Source organism: Callorhinus ursinus, unplaced genomic scaffold (genome assembly GCF_003265705.2).
Source record: "Callorhinus ursinus isolate GAN/ISIS: 27379988/994484 unplaced genomic scaffold, GSC_fseal_2.0 scaffold20, whole genome shotgun sequence".
In the NCBI taxonomy this organism is placed as follows: domain Eukaryota; kingdom Metazoa; phylum Chordata; class Mammalia; order Carnivora; family Otariidae; genus Callorhinus; species Callorhinus ursinus.
The window spans coordinates 8642045-8661134 of record NW_027397082.1 but is presented as its reverse complement, the minus strand read 5'-3'; the positions used below and the strand labels follow the sequence as shown (position 1 = coordinate 8661134).

The 19090-nt window shown below is 40.1% G+C and overlaps 1 protein-coding gene across 7 annotated transcripts in view; it reads left to right on the top strand.

The window, feature by feature from the left end:
- VTI1A (vesicle transport through interaction with t-SNAREs 1A) overlaps positions 1-19090 on the top strand; it is a 364802-nt gene that overhangs the window by 209959 nt on the left and 135753 nt on the right. For 5 of the 7 annotated variants that reach the window (XR_012381659.1, XM_025881066.2, XM_025881065.2 and 2 more), the window contains exons 6-7: positions 895-965; positions 1647-1708. Coding sequence is in view for 6 of the 7 variants with exons in the window: in XM_025881066.2 (XP_025736851.1) it covers positions 895-965; positions 1647-1708 (133 nt within the window). In the remaining variant the exon portion in view is untranslated. Of the gene's footprint in view, positions 1-894; positions 966-1646; positions 1720-2793; positions 2872-19090 lie in introns of those variants that run through there. The other 2 variants (XM_025881068.2, XM_025881071.2) reach the window with 2 other exon arrangements.

Sequence of the window (19090 nt, the reverse complement as noted above, 5' to 3'; positions counted from 1 at the left end):
ATTTGTCATCCTTCTCTTATAGAATAAGGTACCTCCCAGGTGATGGAGAGTGAGTCTGAAAAAAAAAATTATTCAAGGCAGCTGCATATTTGTCAGGTTAGGATATACCTACATTCTCGTAAAAGGAGGAGAGCCAGCCAGTGCCAACCAAATGGGATGATCACGGCAGAAGAAAACCTCGTCGGAACTCAGCAGTGTGCTTTTTAATGAATGTTCTCACCTGCCTATTCCTGTATAAATGGAAGTTCTGTCTGCAGCTTGAGCTCTCCTCAACCATGTGTGAAGTGCCCCTCATCCTGACTCAAATACCCATGGCAGCTGAGAACACACTAAAGGAGCCCTTGCTCCAAGCCCAGAGAGAGTTCCACTAGCAATAAGCTACAGTGGTTGAGAGTACAAGGACTGTGTATGTGGGACGAATACATTAAAATCAAAATTGCTCTAACTGGAGTTCCGCTTGCATATGCAAAGCAGTGCAATAATAAAGTGGGGGAGGAAGAGTAGACTCATTAACGTTAGTTGTAACCCGCAAAACCAGAGACTAGATTGCAGGATGATAAGATAATAGGAAGGCCGCTGGACCCGGCTCTCCATCTGGGCGGGTAACAAATTGGCCGAGGTGGCCTTGGGCAAGTCCTGTCACCTCTCCATCATCACTGCCTTGTTGGTCACGTTCTATAGATTGAATTGTAAATCCCACCTAATCATACCTAAGATACATAGCTAAATGTATTAAATACTTCTTACATATTTTCCAAGTATATGAAACAGGTGTCCGATATATAATGTACACTCATTGAATGTGAACTCTGTACCCACTGCCACTGTGGTACTTCTGGAGGTTGTACTTACACCGAAAGTCGCCTTTCCTCACTCAGATTTCCTTTCCCACAGAGCAAATTGGCCAGGAGATGTTGGAAAACCTCAGTCATGACAGAGAAAAAATACAGCGTGCACGTGAACGAGTAAGTAGAAGTGATGAAATTTTTTTTCATAAATTCAGTAAATGAGAAGACATAAAACAAAAGGCCTTTAGCACATGTGTAGACAGTAGCAATGACATAAATATAAGTGTGTATAAAAATGGCAAGGGTATATGAGGGATGTCGGGTAAGGGGAGAAGAAAAAAAGAGTGTGGAATAGAGAGAGAATAAGCTGACTCTTCCTTTCCCCATCCCGGACTGGCCCCAGGTAGATATTTTATTTAGCTCTCTAACAGTAGGTCATGAGGGAGATTTGGGAGTATGTCAAGTCTTTCAGAGTGAAAGCTGTAAAGATAATGATGTCTCCTCCTCCCTCAGTTTATTTCCTTTCCTTTCATATTTCTAGGACTTCACACGTTCAGAATTGGATTTTAATTATGAGATGTGTATTCAACTTTGTCAGTCTGCGAGATATTTGCTTTTATAGCCAGTTCAAGTATCCAGTTTAATGCTCCTGGGATTATGTATTACATGTAATTTTCTAAATCTAAATTTTTCAGGGATTGTATAGGTATCGAGATGTATTTTAGTGTATTTAATTATCTATTACTAATTGGATTTTCATCCATGAAAAAGATTACTGCTTGCCAGTGCTCTTTCAAAACGATCCAATTGCATGAAGTTTTGTTTTGTTTTGTTTTAATGCTGCTTTTCTCCTCCTAGCTTCGGGAAACAGATGCTAACTTGGGGAAAAGCTCCAGGGTTCTGACAGGGATGTTGCGAAGGTAAGAGCAAGGTAGGGACCTATCTTCGTCTCTCTTCCTTTTTTGAAATGATGTTTTTCATCTAATTGCAACGGGGCATTTTCCAGGCATGTGAGCCTCTGCTCTTAGTACCCTGTGTCAAGACCCCTTTGAAATGACAAAGCACTGATATTAAGTCTTGTTTGGACAGGGACACATACTGAGTAACTTAGATTAGAGAGAAGGTTTGAGCTAGGGGGGTTACCTCAAGCTATGGAAAAAATTAGGGTTAGACATGAAGTATTTTTTCATAGCCCGAGGAAGTCCCCATGGCAGGAGCAGACTGATTTTATTTTCTGTTTCGATAGCCTCCTTCTTATAGAAGGAATGCGGGCCTGCCGGTATCAGGAGCATACTCGGTATTAGCTGTGTTCTCTCTCTGTTGCCTTGTTTTCATTTCTTTCAGAGATGCTGTTTGGGGGAAATATTTCGATTTTACATATATTTAAAGATGCTTTTTAAAATTTAGAGAATATCTCAATAATCTGAATTCACATGTGTGAGCAAACAAATGTTAATGTTTTATATCTGTCCCTAACCTTTGACTGATGGAAGATATTGGGGAGAGTGTGAAAATCAATGAATGAGTGGTTAGTATTCTGTATTCTGTATTTTTCAGAGGGAGGTGAGAAATGTTTTCATTGTTCTGAAAATCAGAGCCATTTTTTTTACATAGGTATATTCAGCATGGCATTTTCTTAGATTCAGAATCTACCAAATTAGATTATCATTTAGCATAACCTTCAGTTTGGGACGGTAGCTGGAAATGTGAACGAGGAATGGTGAGAATCGCCTCTAGAATAGCTGCATTGGAATTTTAAAGGAGAAATCCTTTGGCATTGATACTGTAGAGACACTATTTTAGAGTAAGGAAAGTCTCTGATCACGTATCTGTATATAATAATTTGCTAGAAGTGTGTTTGCTGTGTTCGCGATGGATGGCACGAGAACCAATCAAAGGTATAGTTGCTTGGTCTCCATCAGGCTGATCAGTAGCGAGCCTGAAGTTTCCGGGACACTTCCAACCAACGGTGACCTAATTCCCCACATCCCTGCTTTTCCTGCAGGCACAGTCCCGATTCAAAACCATAAGCCACCAGATTCTCTGCTTAAGAGCAATATGTAAATGACCTAGAAAAACTCAAAATCCACAGAGAAGTGGCAATTGAAAGGAATGCTTCAGTGCCTATAGACAATAAAAAAGAAAAAAAAGGAAAAAAGTCCTCTTTTGCTTCCCTGGGAGGGCCCCTGCGATGTGAGCTGTAACGAATATTCTGCATATGTCTCCATTTTGTCAAATCTCATTAAAGAGTCCTCCTGCTTTATGTCAATTGAGCTGTCCAAAAATCATTCATCATTTTTAGTGTAAAAAAAAAATCATGTGGTTATTTAAATGATATCATATTAATGTTAAAGTTCAGCTGTCATTTAATGGTATGGCTTAATCAGATGTAGCATTTAGGAAAAATAGTTTATTCGGGCTCTATGTGGCTTTCAGGTTGGCAGATTCAAATAAGGATTTATGAGTTTCTAAACCAATGTATTTCTGTCCATGTTTCTGCTTGATGTACCTCACCCTTTTTGTGCAGGACACTGCAGACAGTTATTTCAACAAATAAAGCATCTCCTCATATTGTGTTTGAATAAATTTGCAAGTCATTTAGAGAGGGCGAAGCACAAACACTTCTGCAACCTTTGACTGGGCTTTCTGTAGGGCAATTAGACTAACGCGCCTGTTTCATAAGCCTATAGAGGGAAGTTACTCCACGGAAATCTACTTGGGATCCTCTTTGTAGGCAAGCTCAGTCAATCACTGACTCATCTCCTTTTGGGATCTGTCTAGGGCATGAACAGAAATAAAAATCCCCAGGTGGGCATCACCTTGCTATGGTGAGCAAAGGAAACACTTAGCGCTCCCCCCCCACCCCGGGCATATTGGTTATTGTGTTTTTTATAAGGCTCAACTGGGATCATGGTATCAGCCAAGGTATCCAGATATTCTTAATCAATGCTGTAACCAAACTGAGTCTCTGGGGAACCAAATGCAGGTGGTGGTTTTGTTTAGTTTCTAATTACTATGCCATATGATATACAATTTATTTTGGACTTGGGAAAAGGCAAAAATATTTTATCAACTTCTTCACTTCATTGTTTTTATTGTTCCCTGGAAAACCAGTCTCTAGAGAAACGGAGCCAGCTTTTATGTACCAAAGTCTTTACTGAATGCGCTGATTTTGCTTCCTCTGTTACGTCTCTCCCATTCACATGGCATTCCCATCCAGCACTGGGGAGACTTTCTTTCAGAAAGAGAGATCACATTCTCTTTCCAAAAACTGCATAGCTACATCGTGTGTCAACAGTTGCTTCTGATTTAAGTAAAGGTATAATATCAAACCACATGCCCATTTGTCACCTTCACAAATGTATAAAAGAAATTAATGTCCTCTTTGTACAGTATAGGTGTTTACCTCCATACAACCTAAAGTTCTTTGTTTCCATATGGTAGATTCTGTATGACTGGGAATATTCTACAGTATACTAAACCATGGGCTTAGTTTATTTAAAGGAAAGATTGCTGATTATTTTTATTTTTTTAAGCTTAGATCATTTTTAATTTTGTATATTGAACGGAAATGTCGTGCTGTGGCCCCTCATTTGGGTCATTTTATTTGTTTTGATTAGTCTTTTGTGAAGACAGGTGAAACTATTGTTCTATCAGTGCCATAGTCTGTATATAAACCCACCTGATTATCTGAGACTGGCCAAAAGCAGATAGGGAAATAAAAATGAGTAAGTGGCAGCCACCACCATTCATGCTTTTTACTTTTTTATTACCATCACATGAGATTAAAAAATATATATATTTCCCTTTTTTCTCCCTCCCTTCCTTCTTCCTTCTTTCTTTACTTCCTTTTTTCTACTTATTCACTTCCTCAGTAATTATTTAATGCCTATGTACAAAGCCTTGGGGAATCCTCAAATGAAACCATTTTGATCCTTGCCTTCACTCTGCTAGAGAATACGTGCTTATAAAGTACTGGGGGAGAGGCGCCTGGGTGGCTCAGTCAGTTAAGCTTCTGACTCTTGATTTCAGCTCAGGTCATGATCTCAGGGTAGTTGAGATCAAGCCCCGCTTCAGGCTCCATGCCTGGTGTGGAACCTGCTTAAGATTCAGTCTCCCTCACTCTTTGCCCCTCTCCCTGTTTGTGTGCTCTTTCTAAAAAAATTGAAAGAAAAGAAAGAAATCCTGGGGCAATTCCTAAAATTACCTAAGTCTCAAGGAAGCTCTCGACGATTCTGTGACTCCAGTGAATGCTTACTGGTCATTAAAAAGGATGCCAGGAAAACAACCAATAAAAAATTTCATTTAAATAGCTATAAAACCAGTATGTTTCAAAAGTTTAGAGATGCAGGAGATGATTTATAGAGTCATAAACAAGTTTTGAAAGGAACTAAACATGCGAAAAGTATTGAGATATGTCTAGTTTAGTGACATAGCCACTGATTCAACCAAAATAAATAAATAAATTATTCTTCACATAACCACGCTATATTACCAAAAGGAAGAAAGCAAAGGAGAAAATTGGTCCATTTGAAATTATAATAGTGAAACTTGACATCAGAACACAGATATCGCTGATTTCCTGGAAAGTAATTTTTCTTCTGTCTTGACAGAAGATGGAGAACTAGCTAGGGACAAACTGCTCATTTCCTGACTCTGTAGACAGAAGTTTGGAATAAAGTGCTATTCAGATAATAATGAAAATGGTCATGAAACAAATGGCCATTCATGTGGTGACTGGGGTCAAAGAAATGAATTTTTCATTGACTCTCACAAAATGTGATTATTACAACTGCTTGTCTTAAAGCGTCACAAACAGCGCTGAGTGGCTCACATGTTGCTCTTCGTATATTTGTGTGTATGTGTGTGTTTGTGTGTGTATTATTTCGTGTACAGCTGACTGGGAAGTCTTATTAGAGCAGACAGAGCTGGTGGTCAGGGAAAATGAAGATGGAACTTTGCAAGGTTTTCAGTCAGAAAACAAAAGACTTTGTGATTCTTTTTTTTTTCTTTACCTCTGAAGAGTGACTAATTTATCAGTAATAGTATATTTGTTTCTAAAAATATCTGAAGGATTTCTTGGGACTATAACAGTTAAGATTTGAGATCTCCTTTGACATAAATTTGGAGGACACGTTACAAAATATTGGCTCATCGTGCTGGCAAAAGGCTTACAAAAAGAAACAGCATATGTTGTATTTTTTAAACATCTTTTTCTGTATGATTACCTTAATATCAAATAATTTCCTCTCTCCCACCCATGACCTGTATGTGCCCCTGTTGTTTAAATTTTTTTTTCATTAAAAAAAAAATCAGAATGTTTCCTTCAAAAAGTGAATTCTCGTTTATCCTTTCAGCATGCCTGTAGTAACTTGTTTAAGCAGGTAGGGGTGAGAGGCCTTTTGTAACTAATCTATAAGATAAACAAACCAGAGAGTACTAAAGGCCGCTGGCCTAGCCAGCACTGCTCATACATTCTTATTTAATACTTGTATTTTTGTAAGAGCTACCTCTGAGTCGGTCTGGGGAATAATTGCCACCTATCGTTGCTATCACATTTTACCTTTTCAACATGGTTTTGTTGCTTTGGTAGAATGACAGGTAAAGCATCTGGAAAATTTTAATGTACTGTCAAAATGATTCATAAGGATAAGTATACCAGAAATAGCAATACAAGACCAATGTAAGCATTGGAAATACAAATCTTTTTAGTAAACAAATTTATTCTTAAAGAAATATGCTGCAACTCGGTGTTCTGTTTTGTTTTGTTTTAATCTTCTTTGAAGATTCATGCTCCCTGCCCTCCCTCCTTTTGCTCAGGAAACATTTTGTTGTATTTTAATTATTCTTATTACAATGTCTAAAAATTCGGGGTGCCCGGGTGGCTCAGTCGGGTTAAGTGTCTGCCTTCAGCTCAGGTCATGGTCCCAGGGTCCTGGGATCGAGCCCCGCATCGGGCTCCCTGCTGGGCAAGAAGCCTGCTTCTCCCTCTGCCTGGGCTGCTTCCCCTGCTTGTGCGCTCGCTTGCTCTCTCTCTGACAAATAAATAATATATTAAAAAAAAAAGAATAAAATGAATTTTCTGCAGATTCTTTAGACTTAACAGATTTAAGATCTGAGATTAGAATAATGCTACAAAGAGAATTTAAAAAAATAATCTTGGTCCTTTTTATGTAAGTTTATTACTATGCATTTGACTCATTGCCTTTGTCCTATGACCTTTTCAAGGCTGACATGGATAGTACTTTTACCAAACTAAAGAACAGCATTGGATTTCTTTATATATGTTTCTCTTTGACGACAGTCTTGTAGGTCTACACATAGAATTTTGGTCCTGTGTCAGACATTTAAACACAGCATCTGAAGTTATCTGTCAGTGACAACTCTATCAGCTGCCATAAGTGTGCCGGACCCTAACCATACTTTGCCCACATTATCTGATTCAATCCTTAAGAACCCTGTGGAGGAAGCATCATGTCCCCATTTCCCAGATGAGAATACCTATGCTTAGTAAACTGTCCATAGTCACATACACAGAAAGGCACAGAATTAGGATGTGAACTTGGCTCGCTCTTTTGAATGCGCTGCACCAAAAGGTTCCGAGAGGCAGTTTTCACTAACTAGTGCTGAGATGGAAAGAGTACGAACTGATGAGCTTTCATTACACAGATGGTTACTGTCATATGCTATCTGTGTTATAATTCCGTTTCTTCTGTGACATAATTGTGATAGTGAACCATTTCCCTTAAAAGTCCATTGTTATAGCAAATGGAGAAATAGATGGTTGGTAAGAAACATTGGCAGGCCTGCGTCAGTCGTCCCACCTTCTTCCCCTCCCCCACATTTTACTGTGCTGGGAAATGCAGAATTTTAAGATCTATAATATTCTACACTCTACTGTGTCTTTTATTAACAAAAACACTGCTATGTATGCACTCACGGATACATCCTAGGTAGCAGGCGCTAGTCTAAGCACTTACTATAGATTATCTTATTTCATCTTCATGACAACCCTAGAAGACAGAGATTATTACTCCCATTTTAAGAAATAAGCAACCGTTATTAGATGTCATTCAGCTATACAGAGGTTGTCTGCCTCCAGCATCTGTTTTTTCCTACTGTGCCTCACAGATAGGTAACCTTTCTGGATGAGCAGACAGTTGTTCTAGAAAGCAATGTATAAGCCTGACCAGATCCCACTAGCTAAGATGGGGCTGAGGCACTTGTTCTGGTCTTTGTAGACACGGAAGCTGTTGTGTACCAATGGCGTCCAAGGGGGTGTGTTTTTAAGGAGTGCTTTAAGATTTAGTTTTGACCCTAGGCTGTGGGGCATTAACCAGACAGCGTGCAAAGATGAATCTATAATCTCCCTTACCTCCAGTATTCTGCAAGTATGCCTGCTTCAGTACCCCTGCCACCACTCTCCCTCTCCACTTTGTGACCCTCACGGTGCTGCTTGGCGTGCCTCAGAGTCCTCAGAGTACTGCCCAGAGCAGAGAGATCCTCCAAGCTCAGTCCTTCCCAAATGACAGTCCATCCTTCTCTTTGGACTGTTTAGAGAGGGGAGCCTCTGGGTCAGTCTCTATGCCTCTTCCCCTCTTACGTTCTTCTAAATACTACTGGCCAGTTTACCTTCCAGAGAGCAACAGTAGCACTGTTTCCTCCTGTGGCTCCCCCCTGCCTGCTGACACATGTCCTCCTTAGTCTAAACACTGAGGTGAGTGAGCATTCTCGCTTCCTTTGCTCCTACCCCCGTTGGATAGACCCATGTCCCTACTCAAGTTCACTACCACCCATCTCCAAAGCTAGCCCTAGCCCTTTACTAACCCTACACCTGTCTTTCTTCTGTTACTTCCTCCTGAATATCTCCAGAAACCCAGATCAAACTAGCTGTAAGCCACCAAAAGGAAATACATTGCCACATGTAACTAAATAGTTCCAGGGCAGAAGCAATTTCGAACACTGCGGAATCTAAGGTTCTACCCGCAGCGTCAGGATGGGGTCTCGCTCTGTCTCCCAACCCGGCTCTCTTGTGTGTGGGTTTCTCCGTGTGGAGACGGTTTTTGCCAGCCCTCTCAGTGACACCCACTGAGCATAATCATTTTTTTTTTCCCCAGTAGTTCCAATAGAAGTCATAGCATGGAGTCTTACTGGTTCTGGTTTGGCTCTGGTTGGGTAAAAATCCCATTAATGTTTGATTGGTCCTTTTAGACCTCGGACCTCTGGCAGGGGATGGACATTCAGCCTGAAAATAGACAAAGCATAGTTTCCTCAGAAAAATCCAGGAGCTTTTACTGGAAAGGAGAACAGATTCTGGGTAGTCAAAAACAACAGATAGTATCTTCAGAACGTTCTAGATAAACTTTTATCTGTACTCTGTATCTCACCTGGAATACCACTCTGTCTGTCAAGCCTTCGTCAGTTTCTTAGCCAGAAATGATCTGTCTTGGCCCTGATTCTTCACGGTAGTTTGTACTTCCTACAGGGCATTAACGTCTTCTGCTTTGCATTGTGTCCATTGTTGTCATATGCTTACACGTCTTAACTTTCTTCTAGAACTTTTTTACCCCCTACCTCATCCCTCAGAGGATTTTATATAGCTCCCCACCACATTGTGCAACCAGCTGAAACAAATAGGGGAGGAAATCCAGGTGTAAGAGTAATAAAACAAAACCAGGGAATCCCTTTAGTACCGCCAAAGCATAGACTTTGAACAGACTCCTGTACGGATAGCCAGGTGGAAAATGTCCTATTTGAAAGCAAAGCAGGAAACACGATCAGAGGATTCACAGTGTTTTATAAGGTGAAAGTAACCTTTCGTTGAGGTCAAGCAGAGCCTTTCTTGCCGCAGAGATGGGCCCTGGAAAGAATGGTTTTGGGGAGGTGGTGACAGCCCCCGGGCACATCCCCGCTTGGAAGGCAATATGGAGCGTCTGTATATCCGGTTCTCCTCAGGGTCCTCAGGTCTGGACCGTAAGCCACTCTATAGTCAGGAACCTCGTGGCATTCAGCCCAGGGTCAGGTTACCCTGGCATAGGCCTGATCAGTGAATAATCCTTGGGAGAATGGCTAAGAATAGTTTCACAGTTGCTGTGTAGGTTCACGTGGGTATAATTTAGTTGAAACCCTGCAGGTTTTTATCTGTTGCGCTTTGGCGACAATGTAAACATGCTCACTGAAAGAGAAAATAAGGAACGTCACAATAACAGAATATTTCTGTCAGTTATTTAATCACAATAGACAAGCATCTTATATTTTCCTTGGTTGTGAGCCACAATTTGACCTAATTCTTGAATTACTTTTCTTTTATGATTTTTCCTTTCTTCCCCAGGATACATGCCATTCTTTAGCACGATGTGGAATATGAAGGCTGCACTTCACCTTCACCATCAATGCCTTCTTTGAATGCAGCCTTGAGCTGTTAACTCGAAGGAAGGAGCCCTAGGCCTTCCTTATAAACAAGTAATGGAGCCCTCGGCCCCCCCTTGTAAATGGCTATTTATTAACATATACCATCACCAAACAACATTTTACAATTCCAGGCCCCCACACCATCACAGCACTGTCTGCTCCATTGTGAGCTGAGGGAGGCCTTTGGCCATCTGTTTCATTAAATGCCAGAGGCAGTGAACAATATCTGAACTTTATAAAGCGAGCGTCAGGGCTTCTCTCTTCACAAATCGCCCCCTTCTGCTGCGGCCACCGCCACCACCACCACCACCACCACCACCACCACCATATTTTTTTGTTTGAACGCTCACATTGTAAATTAGCGTATTCACACATCAATTTTAAAAGGCTCGCTGTGTTGTAAGATGGGACAAAGCAAGCTCAGTAACAGCTCATGCACAGTGCAGGTGGTCGAGCTAGCTGCTACCCAGATCAAAAGTCAAACAACTGTGAATCTTCTTTTGAAAGTGCAGTTAGGGAGACAAGGCAAGGCTTATCTGCACAAACAAGAACGAGTTATAGATATACATCACAAATGCAGGAGGACAAAAAGGGGTTTCATAATCTTGCAGGATAAGAAAACCTTCCAATGCTGACAATTCTGAGGGCATCTCTGGAATATGTAGCTTGTTGTTCTCTCTCTCTCTCTCTCTCTCTCTCTCTCTCTCTCTCTCCCTCTCCCTTTTTTTTTTTTTTTTGTTTGGTAAAATTAGTCTTTTATTGTGTGGTGATTGATAATTATTATTTATGCTTTGGTGCTGTTCCTAAAGTAGCTAAGAATTTTTTTTAAGCCACCTTTGAGGCAGGAAATGGCTCCTTTTCATGGTTGCATTTTATTTTTCAGCAGCATTTAAGGACAGACTCCTATTTATACCACACAAGCAGTTTTGTCTGTTGTAAACAAAGTAAGTGGCTGGGAATTGTGCTTTCCCAGAAATGTTTTCCAGGGAAGCCATAATAAGAAACAACTGTGTACATCTTGAGAGTTTGTCATCTAGGTATTAAGAAAGAATTCTTTGCTTTCAAGGGGAAAAAACAAAACAAAAAAACACTGTGAAGAAATATATTCAATATCCAAAAGTATAATTAAAATATTTCTTAAACTGCTAAAGTTGGCCACACCTTGCTGGTATCAATTGAGGTTTTTATTTTTTATTTTAAGTTGTCTCTAACATTTTTGGACAAGATAGAACTGAAACGAGAGGAGACAGCATCATTTTTTTAACCTCAATGCCCTATTTAAAAAGCTAGCGACTTCTTTGCAAAGTTATGTGAAGAACCTTGGAACTTAAGTATGAATATCAATGAAGAAAATGAGAGAATGATTAATTTTACCAAAAATTTACAAAGAGTGTTGAAGAGGGGCACCTGGATGGCTCAGTCAGTTAAGCGTCTGCCTTCGGCTCAGGTCATGATCCCAGGGTCCTGGCATCGAGCCCCACATCAGGCTCCCTGCTCCGTGGAGAGCCCGCTTCTCCCTCTCCCTCTGCCTGCTGCTCTGCCTACTTGTGCTCTCTGTCAAATAAATAGAATCTTTAAAAAAAATTTTTTTTTAATTAAATAAAAAAAATGAGTGTTGAAGAGGCTTGGAACTTATGAAAGAACAGCACTCTAGTCTCCTGTAAAATTACGGTTTACCTAGGAAAAAAGAGACTCTGCTTTCCACTTCTGATACCTTACTGATTTTATGATGAAGAAGAAAAAACTATCAGCTTTTTAATTACCCAATCAGTTAAAGGTGTCTGAATCAGGTCCACAGGTATTTGCATGAAACCACACTCTCTGTCTCAAGCCACAGGGCAATGGCCCCTATTCTGAAGTGGGCTTTCCAAAGTCTCTGAACCACCAGGATTTTCTGAAAATGTTTGCATATGTATGCATATGTATCTTTCTGGAGATTTTCCACAAAATTTTCAAGAATCCACAACCAATTCCAAAGAATTGAGAAATGGGACATGGTTATAGAACTGCGCACAGTTCCCTCATTAAACATCACTTAATCACTTTGCTATTCTCTGCGTATTTGAAATGTGTTGACCTACAAGAAACACTTATTTTGACGTTTCCACAAAGTTTAACAAGAAATTTTGCAGGATATCTTCCCCAGGAAATCAGATCATGTATCAAAAAATATGTCCTGAAAGACAATCACAGCAAATTAAAATTTACATAGGTCCTTAGGATTTGTAAGGCCCATTCCCATACATTATTTCATGTAATGTAATCTTGAAAAGAACTCTGTGGATTGGTGTTGCCGCTATTATCCTTATATTATAGATCATTGAGACCTGCCATAGTTGAGTCTTGCCCAAGGTCATTCCACCCAGATGGGGCAGACCTTGGCCCGGTGTCCTGGTTTTAGCCACAGAAGCCATGTTCTTAGCGGCATTGTAGCAGTAACAGGAACATCTTCAAAAGCAGATACTTTTTTTAAATTAATTTTATTTATTTGAGAGAGAGAGTGAGCACAAGCCCCGGGGGGAGGGGCAGAGGGAGAGGGAGAAGCAGACTCCCTGCTGAGCAGGGAGCCTGACGCGGGGCTCGATCCCAGGACCCGGGGATCACGACCCGAGCCGAAGGCAGATGCTTAATGACTGAGCCACCCAGGCACCCCAAAAGCAGATATTTAATGTTTACTGTGTAAAGGGAATATGTTAGTATAGGAGACTCAATAAACTCAGAACTCCACTGCCAGGTAGTTCGATATCTTTAAGAACCAACAATACATAGTAACTTGTGCTGTCCGTAAGTAAGAGATAAGTGCCCGGTATGAGGAAGGGAAGGAGAAATCCCTGGGGCCTGTGGTTAGGGAGACTTTATAGGGGAGGTGGCAGGTGTCCGGACCTGAAAGTTACTGCCTGATTCCCAGTCCACGTGTGGGGTTTGCTGTTTCCCTTTCTATGGCAGCATCAAGGTTGTAACTCCCAGCAACGGAATTAGAATGTTGGGGGTTGGTGTTAGAAAGATCTGTTTGGCCACCGCCATGTTGAAGGCACATAGGAAGTTAACCAATGTGTAACTGCACCTGCTCATAAAATAAGTATGATCCAAAGACTTGTTGAGCATTTTTTTTTAATTGTAATGGAATTTAAGATCTTCTTCGAGCAAATAAGACAAGCTTGAAATCACCTAAATAATCTGATTTCTAAACAATCACGAAATGCCTCTTCACATTTTGTACCCCAGTTTTAGAAACATATTGAGAATTTTCATGCATTTGACTAAAATCACATATTTGTAAAATTTTATGACCTTTGAAATTATACTGCATGTTGACTATTTCACAAATAGATGCAAAGAATATTGGCAGAGTACAGTGGCTATATTGTTTTGGCATATTATTTGATAAAAAAATAAAGTGTATCACTTTAAAACACTGAATTTTTTCATGTATTCCAGTTAAACTTTTCTCATCAAATGGGCTTATAGAAATTTAGTTAGTAGAAAACTTGCCCAGCCAATAAAGAAAAGCTTTCATTTTTCTATTCTGTATACATGATCTGAAACCATAGCCTGTTAGGTCTTTTAATCTGTTTGTTCAAGGCCAAGCTCTTTATATGGATAATTTTTAAAGCTTCTGTATAAAGAAAAAAAGAACATTTTATTTATTCACTGAGGTTTTTATGTGCCTTGAAATTGCATAGATAAAGTATTTTCAAGCTCATGGATGTGGAGAAGATAAAAGGTCTCTTATTTTATAAGGCTTTATGTAAGCTTTGCAAATGTACAGATTTCTCATGGCTAGAATTTTTTAAATAAAACATTATTTCACTATTATAATTGGAGTTTGATGTGGGCATCTTTTTCTTTCCCTGAATTACATGTTAAATTCTGTGCTTAAGATCGTCTTTATTACATTTTACCGTTTGGATTTTAATAGTTCTCTTACTGGAGAAAATAATTTACTAATCTTCATTTGTAGTATTGGGTACCTATTTAATATGACTGGGAGTGGAAAACCCAAAAATCAGATTTAAGAGATAAAGAGTGAAAGGTATAACTTGGTTTTGCAACATGTTGGTATGAAGATGAAAAATTATTTACCTCCTCCTCCTTAAGAACTTTTGCTCAGCCTGGTAGACTGTGAAAAGGAGGAGGGGGGAAAAAAGAGGCATTTTTAAACTCTGGGGCAACTGGATTCGGACCAGATTCTGGGTGAACATTAGCTGCTGTTAGCTCTGCCATGTCAGGGCCAAGAAACAGCTTTCCCTGGCTGGAGCATTCCCAAGCTATCACGGCCATCAGACAGGTGGGGAATAAATATTGTAGAATGGTGGGGCATTTGAAGAGCAAGCTCCCGATCCCCAGGACTCAATTTGGACAGGCTTCAATTGGAGCAAACAGGTGTTCCTGGGAGGAACTGTTCTCAGGTGGCTGGGGGGGTGCCATTCTTTCATATACATAAAAAGTTCCTCTTCCTTCTGCCTGCAGGAAAATTAGAATTAACCACAGCTTTTTCTTTTGAAATGGAAAAAGAGAAATAAAAATACGGCACCAGGTTTTGGCTCCAACTGGATTTCCATGGAGCATGTAATCTATGATGAATGATGAGTATTCTTGAAGCAAAGCATCCTTGTAATTTTCAACATTGGACATGGCATAAAAACTGAATGAATTGCAAAGAATCTTTTTACCAAAGGCTGTACCTATGAAGTGGCGTAGCCTTTCTTTCCTTCTTTCATTCATTTGTTCATCACCAAATATTTTGTGAGCACTGGAGATGGAGTCTGGAGATGGAGTGTAAGCCCGAAAAAGGCCGTGCCCCCAAGGGCTTAGCCTAAGTTGTGGTAATAGTAATTGGTTGGAACATGAAAGTGAACCTGAGTAGTCTTTGGGAAACTGTGGCTAGGTCTAAAGTAGTTGCTGGCCTCAGAAAGGTTTCTTTTCTGTAATGCCACCACTCTGAGGATGTGACTAACATATTTTATTCGGGGGCACTCTTTGTAAATCACATTTTTTGCTATAAAACACAAAATAGCAATAATACAGGTAATTTTTAAAGGAAAAAATCATATTTAATCCCTCCACCGTGAAACAAACTACCCTCTTTGATACAAATGTTCCCTTCTTTCAGTCATGATCCATGTAGATTATTATGTTGCTTTTCTCACTTAATATTATATCTTACACATATTTCTGGTTCCACGTTGTCTTCATAATTACATTTTTTCCTAATTTAAAAGTCTTTTCTAATAATAAAAGTTCTTTAAAACCTCTTATTTTGTAGAAAAAGAAATTTATCAAGAAACAGGGAGAAAGCCATCCATAATCACAGTGGTGAAATATAGCAACTGTAAAGTTTTGGCATATTTCATTCCAAGCTTTTTCTATGTATTTTCCTGTGTATTTTATTTATATAATTGAGACCATACAACATACCCGATTTTATATCCCACTCTTTACATTGAGATTATATTGAAAGCATTTTCCCATGCCATGAAAAACTCTTTGTAATTCTTACTTATAATGGTTACATAATATTCTCTCATAGGATTATTTCCTTTATGTTAAACATGTAGGATTTGTCTAGCTCTTGCCATACCCTGATGCTATGTGTCTGCATTCATAGATTAATCTCTCAAGGCGGTGTCCTTGAAGAGAATAAATGTTTCTCTCATTTGTGACTTTGCCATTCTTGAGTCCTTCATCTTAATCTAATTTTGTGGTCAGCTGGGACATATCTTCAAGGAACTTTTTCAGGATAAGTATATGATGTGGAAATCTATAAAGAATCACGTTCTTCCTCTGACTCTTAAGATGCCATTTCTTTTCCCTTGTTCTGTAGGATCTGTTTTCCATCGTCCTCATGTTGTTTTGAGTTTTTATTTGGTTTGATTACTCTTGAAAAACCTCTTCTTGGATCTGCAAATGGATGGCAGCTTTCTATGCTTAGCCCTGTCTAGTGATTGTCCTTTGTCTTCCAGACTGTCTTTATGGGAATGAAATGGAAATGCTTCTTTCCCCCAACTCCATGACTTTGACATGAGAAATATCCAGCCCTTGGATGCTCAACTGTCCTCTCCTCTACCACCCCATACAGGCACACTTTACTTAGGAAGACTACACTTCCCAGCATTCAGTACCTTACACCACACCCTTCCTGTTGCTCTTCAATGTTGATTTATTGTTTTCCTAGGAACTCAAGTTTCTTGCTGGCTGTAGAAAAGAAATAAGATGCGGAGCATGGAGAAAGAGGAATGAATACAGTAGTCCAAATACCTCGTAAGCTGAAACATCCACTCATAAGAGAGACAGCTGCTCAGTTTCTGCTTTTTATGGACATTGCAGTTTTTTTTTTTTTAATCTAGTAGCAGACTTTTGGAGGGTGAACTACTGCTTACATTTTTTAGCCCCATTCATATTTTGTAGTGGTAGAAAATCCTTCCAGGCTCTGGCAATTTATGATGTCCATTTTGGTGTTGTAAATTATCATCACCTAGTATTTTTTCATTCAGTTTAATGGGTACTTTGATAGATGCAACATCAGGAGCCATCACCCAGGCACCATTTTAAACCGGAGACTGTGAGTGATCTTTAAAATTGCCCTAGATAAGGGGACCATACAAACCATTTCTGTAGCTCAACCCTTGGGCCTGTATGCCTGGGTGGTCTTGTTTTAACTGTTGCTGTTTAATTATTGATGATTTACTGACACAAGGCATGGAAGCCTTAGGGAAAATGAAATCCCATGTGCCAGTTTCTCTAGATGAATCTTCTTTGAGGTTTAAGGGTCTCTCTCAGTAATATAGTAAGGCAAGATTTAGGCGTCATTCCAAATGCTGCCTGGCAAAGTCCACTGTGGCATCTCGATTCACTGATGGAGACTACTGATGCATCTTGTAGACAAGGCATGACTGCCTGTGCTTGACATCATGACAGCCTTATACAGACCCATCTACCATAGGCCAGGCATCCTCCCACATTTCCCTACCCCTCATTTCCCTTCTCTGTTCCTCCTGGGGAAAAGTCTAATCTCCAACAATAATGGTCACTTACCTGCAGGAAATGATATCCCCTCTTAATGCTCCTACCCTGGGAACCATTTATGGGGAAAGTGGTAATTCACTCTACAAATATGTGAAAGGAACTTTTCTGGGTATATAGGGATGGAGGATGACTCTTGCCTTCAGAAAACTCATGCCCTAATCAGAAAGAGATAAGGAGTGCAGAAGTACTAACTCAAGATGTTTGGTAATCAGAAACCTCAGTGCACAGTTCCCAGAGTCTGGAGATTATTGGCAGCTTGGAGTAATCAGGATGAGTTTCATAGATGACATGGCATTTGTAATGGCCCTTGAAGGAGGGGTAACATTTGCCCAGGCAAAGTTAAAAGGGATTCCAGGCTAAGGAAACAGCATGAACAGGGAGGTAGCATCTTGTAAGGCAGGCATGGCAGATAATTCAAATCAGCTCCTTATTGTCAACTTTACGAGTTTTGCCTTTTGTTTTCTAATGTTCCCCTTTCAACATTAGAATATGGGTCACCTCACAACATGTTTGCACTTGTGCCCAGTCATCTGCTTCCCATCTTTACCCTCCACTGGGGAGATAAAAGCTTGGCAACATCATAATGGCCTAAAAACCTATGGCCCACCTTTCCCATCATCATTATTTCTTACTGAATACCCCACTACCTGCGCTAGGCAGAACGAACCTCATTAAAAGGCCACGTTCTTTCATAGCTTTCATGTAACCCATTGACGAGTTTTGTCTCACAAGGTCTTATTTCCTCCTAAACATCCCTACTTTCATTGTTTTCCTAAGGATTCTGAAAGGTATTGCAAGTACAGGTGTGTGTAGGCAGAATAGACCTACTCCAACAAAAGGTGGGATTTTTCTTTAGGAGCCCTTTGCCATCAAAAATACCATTCTGAGCCAATGCCCAAGAATCCTCCCTATAGAGCTTGTTCTCTTGATCATTAGGCTTGGCTGTGTCTTCAGATGCTGCGTGAGCACCAGTGTGACATAATCAGGTTCTTCTCTGAGAATAGGTCGGTATGGAGGTAAAGCGGAGCTAGATCCTGGAGGATTTCAGGAGGTCACATATCAGAGTCTGGATGGACTGAAATCAGTCTTCACAACATTGACTGAAACTGGCCTGGGCCTGGTGTTGTGCTACCTTTTGTTGTTTGTTTGTTTGTTTGTTTTTAAAGCAACAGTTTTGCTTTAATAGGACTTGGAAGTTTTTTAATCCAGTTTTGCTTTGGGGAAAAAAGTATTAACCACATGTCTTGCCAAGATATCATTTTTAAAAAATTTTCCATCTGGGTGGCTCAGTCAGTTAAGCATCTGCCTTCAGCTCAGGTCATGATCCCAGAGTCCCGGTCCTGGGATCGAGCCCCACATTGGGCTCCCTGCTCATTGGGGAGTCTGCTTCTCCCTCTGACTGTCCCCCACTCTTGTGCTCTCCCTCTCTCTCTCTTTTTCTCTCTCTCTCTCAAATAAATAAATAAAAATCTTTAAGACATTTTTTTCCAAGTAAAAGTCATCTCTGGCACTGGGGTTCTTTCTAGGTACACACCTGCCTTGTTAATCAAGTTCTCTGGATTTTATTATTTCCACTTGCAAATGGGGTTGCTTAGCAGCCGGCCTGAAAAGAAGCTGTTGTCCTCATCAGCATGACGAAAGGGTTGATGAAATTCTTGTATGTAACTGGTATGGTTCTACTACAAAATCCCTTGGCCTTCAAATCTATCAGGAGAAGGAAGTATGAACAGTCAACAGACGTGAACTGATGGGTGACAGGTTAGCACAGTGTGCTGGCTGTGATCCAGTCTGGGTGATTTCTTTTTCTTCTTCTGATTTGTATTTATTCCACAGACAGTATTATCAAAGCAAAAGAGAAACAACAT